The sequence below is a fragment of the Sphaerodactylus townsendi genome, linkage group LG02 (genome assembly GCF_021028975.2).
Source record: "Sphaerodactylus townsendi isolate TG3544 linkage group LG02, MPM_Stown_v2.3, whole genome shotgun sequence".
In the NCBI taxonomy this organism is placed as follows: domain Eukaryota; kingdom Metazoa; phylum Chordata; class Lepidosauria; order Squamata; family Sphaerodactylidae; genus Sphaerodactylus; species Sphaerodactylus townsendi.
In genome coordinates, this window is record NC_059426.1 from 29,440,023 (window position 1) to 29,446,022 (window position 6,000).

General features: G+C 41.5%; 1 protein-coding gene across 2 annotated transcripts in view; it reads right to left on the minus strand.

Moving 5' to 3' along the window:
• Positions 1-3,548, minus strand: part of METAP1D (methionyl aminopeptidase type 1D, mitochondrial) — a 32,765-nt gene extending 29,217 nt beyond the window's left edge. For both annotated transcript variants that reach the window (XR_007243664.1, XM_048486572.1), the window contains exons 1-2: positions 3,400-3,548; positions 2,609-2,651 (exon numbers count right to left, since the gene is read on the minus strand). Coding sequence is in view for 1 of the 2 variants with exons in the window: in XM_048486572.1 (XP_048342529.1) it covers positions 2,609-2,651; positions 3,400-3,542 (186 nt within the window). In the remaining variant the exon portion in view is untranslated. The remainder of the gene's footprint in view (positions 1-2,608; positions 2,652-3,399) is intronic.
• Positions 3,549-6,000: the final 2,452 nt, after the last annotated feature.

Sequence of the window (6,000 nt, forward strand, 5' to 3'; positions counted from 1 at the left end):
ACATACCCTACCACCCACAAAGTACCACATTTTCTTGGCCAAATTAGAGCTGCAGCAGACCCTTGTCAATTTCCTCTTGAAACTTCACTTGTCAATTTTATCCACTTCTAACTGTGGACACAGTGTATCTTCACCTTAACGCTACATCATTAACTACAGAGGATACTGACAAAGCTGACACAACAGATCTGGACTGTGTTTTTGTTGTAACTTTATAGGTCAATGCCCACACAAAAATTGACCCTGCCTGTTAGTATTTCTGCCGGAATGTTCCACTGTAAGTTCTACTGACAAAGCTGATCCAATTGACCCAGGTATGTCTGCCTGAATGCTGACAAGGTGGAGGAGAACATGGCAGAAGAGGAGATTGGGCAACTAGGGGGCTATTGTAGACCGGCCCTTACCAAGCAGAGTCAAAAGTAGCTCACAGTTGGGTCAGTAGTTTAATGGAATCAAGCATCAAGAAGGGCAAAACAGTACCAAGTCCAGAGTCTAAAGCAAGATCAAAACTGGATTCAGGCACCATAAACATACACAGTGGCTTGCAAGTCCCTGCGCAACGTTGCTGCCACAACACAGCTTGACTACCAACCCCTTTTAGAGCAGATATTCCACCCTCCAGTGCAAATACTTCATGCAGCTGTGTTACTGCAGTCCAGCTCCTGCAAAGACTTCTCATCATGCCCAGCTCACCCCAGAGCTGCTAGCTTGCTGCTCTGTCTTCTTCCCTGCAAACTGCAAATAGGTAAAGCTATTTATGAAGCTTCTTTTAGCAACGCTCTTGGAGCTCTGGGGATAAGGGGGGCTGGCTGGGTCTCCCCTTGTTTGGTGTCAGGGGGCTGGGGAATCTCGCCGCGCCGGCCTGGTTGTGGCTCCCAGCTAGCTTGCTCTGTCAGAGCCTGTGGACCTGGTCCTGCAGAGACTACTGCCTGAGCCTCTGGTCCTGGTCCTACAGGTACAGCGGGAAGCTCAGGCTCAGAACCTACAGGTATTACCTGGGATTCTGGGGCCAAAGCTGTGCCCTTTTCCATGAGTCCTCCTCCAAGGAGTCCCCAGACATGATGGGCTGGGCAACAAAAGGGGTGTGGATAAGGGCCAGGTGTTTGGCAGGGTGGAGAAATAAGGCCTGTTTCAATACGATTGCACAATCATTAGAAGCTGGCTTGGAGATGGACCCAAAAACTTGGAGGAAAACAACAGAGGAAAAATGAAGGGAAAACATTTCCAGGAACAAATAGAACTAAAAACAGGTGGAATTAAAAGGAAAAAACTTTGCATTTGGTGGCAAGATATGTAATAAATGACTCATGCACAGAAGACTACTAATGAGGAAGATTTTGCCATTTTTTTATGATGATGAAATTTCCCAGTATCAACATTTCTGCAGGGTTAATACTGTTTATAACAGTCCTGAAATTTTATTCTTATTTACATGCATGCATAATAAGAAATGAATAGCTGAAACTTTTAAAAGTAAAGAAAACCAGTCTTAAAATATTAAAATATAATTAATTGCTCTTGTGTAAACAGAAAATATCTCAGTTTACACTTAAAGACTCCTGCATGGCTAAAGGAAGCCATTAATTAATTAATCAATCTCAGCTTTAGAGATTTTTATAATAAGAAAAGTCTTAACATTTATATAAATTATTTACTTTAGACCTTTCCCAAAGTTACAACAAAGTGTCCTTGGATCCTTCTAATGTCATATGACGGATGCGCACACTACCCCCAATACTCTTTGAACATGTTCAGGTCCCATGTTCTGTGAACAGGGCAGTGTGCATATTGACCATGTGTGTATAGCCTTGGTCCATATGAATGTGAACCCTAACAAATCTAGTGGTCAGTTCAGCAATCCACAACCCAGTTAAGCCGAAATGCTAGGTTTTCAGATATCTGAGTCCCATGAAGAAATCCATACAGTTTAGACTAACCCAGCCAAGGATCAGCTTATATATTTTGAAGAAAAAGGGGTTCAGGGCTCTTGTGCCATAAATGGAACACAACACTACCTTTGGGGATTTTAATAAATGTAGGGAACACGGCTAGCAAAAGAGTTGCTGTCCAAATAGACTGACATACACAGGCCAATGTAGCCTCTAATGACAGAGTAAGATAATGACAGGCCCCACTCAAAATCAGCAGGAAGAGGAAGATCAATCTTGGCAGAGTGAAGGAAAAATGCTGGCTTTCTTCATGTTAGCTCATCTCATACATATCTGTCTTCAGCTGCTGCCCAGTACCGTGGTGCTCTGCATTAACTACCCAGTGGATCAATAACAATTACACCTTCTCAAAAACATGACACATAGCAGGATTGGGTTGACATTTCACTTAGGCCAACATTGATCTCAGTGCATCTGATTCCAGCCCTAAATTCAAGGCAGGCCTGGGTCTTGTTGGAATAAACACAGAGTAGAGGGGGGAAAAAACAAAAGGGGAAACCAGCTGCTAGTGCCTTGGCTTAGAAGTTAAAAAAAAGAGAGAGAGAGAGGCGCATTCATCGGTGCACGCTACATTTGTAATCTGCTATTCTTCCTGTTGCTATTGCCAACTCTAAAAGTTGATCAAAGACAGAATTAATACACACACACAAATTACTCACCGTGACATCAATGTTGATAATATCACCATCCTGGAGAGGGCGGCTTAAGTATATATATAAAAAGAAAACACATAATGGTGATAGGCAGTTCTCAATAAAGAAATCCAAGAACACCTCCCCCCCCCCATGACAGATACGCCTAAACAAAACTAAGGAGTGAATGTGGAGGAGGCAAATGAAATAAACGTTTCTAATCATCAAGCTCCCGCCAGCTCCAACGGCGCCTGAGTACGCGCACTTAGAAATCGGAAAAGCAACCCATGCTAACAATTGAGAAATAAGATAAACATGGTTATAATTTCTATCCAAATTCAGAGACTGACCGTAGGCCTCTTTTCCGTTGGGAGCAAGTAATATTTACGAATAATTCACGGCATAGTAGTTATGCACTTGGAAGAATTAGCATCATTTTCCATTGAGGGTTTTTTCTTTAACACTAGACTGAGGAGCTACATCACGAAGGGAAGAGATGTGGTAAAGTCCTAATCATTGTTTTCATTGCTGCAAACTATCCCTTATGAGCCCACATTATTTCCTTACAACATGACAACCAGCTGTATCACACTTTGGGTAGCTTTCAACAAAATTAAAATGGAAGCGACCCCCAAGCACAGCAACAGCACACTTGCCGTAGCATTTTGGTGATATTCTCATAGGAGTTTCTCCATGCATAAGTAGAAGCAGATATTTGTAATAGTGATATTGTGTAGATGTAATATTTAGGCAAAAGGGGAAAAGATGATGGAGATAAATTAATTTTACAGTGGGGGTGGGGGTGGAAATAAGAGTACCTGTCAGGAATCCCATGACATACCACGTTGTTCACAGAGGTGCAAACAGATTTTGGAAAATTCCCGTAATGCAGAGGCGATGGGTAAGCATTTTGTCTGATTATTTCACGGTGAACCAGGCAATCTATTTCTTCTGTAGTCATGCCAACCTAAAAGAGTACAATTTAAAATGGGCGTTACATTGACTGCTTACTGAATTCTGCATCCTGAACATGACAAAAAATAAAAACGAAGAAATCAGAAGCCTAGAGTAACTTTTTTTTTAAAAGGTTGGGTACGAGCCAAAATTGACAAGACATGGTTCAATAGCAGACAGGTTATGTTGGCATTTCCAGAAGACATTTTTTTTAAAAAAAAACCCAGATAGTTCAACCTTCCAGGCCCTTTGCAGAGCATTCCTCTGAGCCTGGTCCAAAATTGTGATCTATACCCCTCACAGCACATATACAATCTCCCAGTCATGAAAGAAACATTCCTGTTGTGTTTCTGAGCAGACACAAATACCACAGTTGCAACCGGCTTGTGACCAAGTCAGACCTTAGCAAAGCACAGCCTTTTCTCTACACATACCAATTCTTGGGTCTTGCAATTTGGAAAAGGGAGGAAAGAAGGCAAGCAAACGGGGCTCTCGTATACGCTCTCTGAAGTTTCTGAGTGTCCTATGCAGAATGGGAACAGCACCGTTGATGAGATGATGGACTCCTTCACCAGTCTTGAGGTGGAGGGGGTGGTCTGGCCAATGTGTCAGGTTTTGAGTCAGAAACCTAAATGTCTTCCATACTGCGAACCCCGTCCCCTTTCATGCACCAGTGAAGTAGACTCCTCAGGGTAGCTTATGTTGCTCTCTAAAAATGTCATATACGTTGACAAACATGCATAAACAACAACTGACAATATGGCTTTCCTTGCAAAAAGAAATGAACACCCCCCCCCCTTTTTTTTGTAAAGCACTGGCTTCTCAGCATTTCAGAGAAAAGTACCCTCTTTTCTGAGCACTCAAATTCATCCTGCTTCAATACATTGGCTGGTGTCTGGAAGCACATAAGCAGCAGTGAATACAATACAGTTCAATCTATATTAACATTTCCAATGCGACACCCCAATTCCAGACACCTGTCATTTCCAGAAACTTTCATTTTTCAAGCTTTGATTTTAAAAAAAAAAGATTCTGTTTTGTACCGATGCAGATTACTTTTGGCAAGATTTCACAAAAAAAGAGGGGTCTAGGCCATTTTTTAATATGAGCAAAGTGGGGAAAATATACACTTTAAATGTTATCATTACAACCCTTTTCCCCAGAGCAGAACCAGCTGTGAAACAGCGAAGGTTGAAAGTTGAAATTCGGTGGGAAAACCTCCCTCACTGTCAAGAAGTGCCTTTGAGTGTTCCTGTGAAAATTGGTTGTGATTTGAATGAGCTATAAGCCTATATATATATATGACTCTTTACTCAGAGCACTACAACCGTGTAAACTTTTCATACTTTTCCTTAGCAAACATTCAGATGTAGTTCTCAGAAGCGCAGCAAGAGATTTAGGAATTAGGTACTATAGAACTTTTTCCTCTCTCTCTTTTTAAAAAATACACCTGCTCCCAGATGTCTTCTTACAGTGAAGATAACACATTTTGAATACAGTATCACAAAGCACAGAATTCCATTCCACATGGCTTTGTGGTAGAGTGAAGGCAGGGGCAGTCTTAGGGCACTTTCGCACATGCAGAATAACGCACTTTCAATCCACTTTCACAATTGATTGAGAGTGGATTTTGCTATTTCACACAGTACAATCCAGCTGCAAAATGCATTGAAAGTGGATTGGAAGTGCATTATTCTGCATGTACAAAAGTGCCCTCGGTGATTCTGGGGCCCAGAACAAAGTCAAGGATGAAGCCTTCCTAACACTCCCCTTTATTTCCACTTAATCTCACCTAAACAGGAGGAAAGTGCCCAATTTCTATAATGTATGCATGTCCCTTAAAACATACACCTGAGTGCGTGTTTTGGCTTTATTTTTCATTACCATTTTAATCGCCCCATTAACTGTCACCCCCCTTCCCAAGGCAGGGCCCTGGGCAATTGTCTGAGTTGCCCCATAGGTAAGACTCACTCTTAGTGGTGACCAGAGAAAGTGCCCTTTGTGTGGACACACCCCGTCGATATCCTCCCAGGATATGTTTGTAAAGTGCCAAAAATTAATATTATCTGGGTTCTTAAAAGGTATTTAATTCACCCAACACAAATATGATATTTTTGTTTATTTTTTTTGCTGTTCTATTGCTGCTGTTTTTTAAGAAGAACACTGTGATATTGTTGCATTTAACTGAAATTCTTCTCTCTATGGCCCCTTCCGCACACGCAAAATAATGCGTTTTCAAACTACTTTCACAACTGTTTGCAAGTGGATTTTGCTATTCCACACAGCTTCAAAGAGCACTGAAAGCAGTTTGAAAGTGCATTATTTTGCATGTGCGGAATGAGCCTATGATAGTTTTGTGATTTTATTGAATCTTTTTTTGGTCCTGTAGGCTTTTGTGAAGGCAATTCAGTTGAAACCCGGGATATAAAAATATATGGATAATAAATTCATGGGGTATCAGAGGC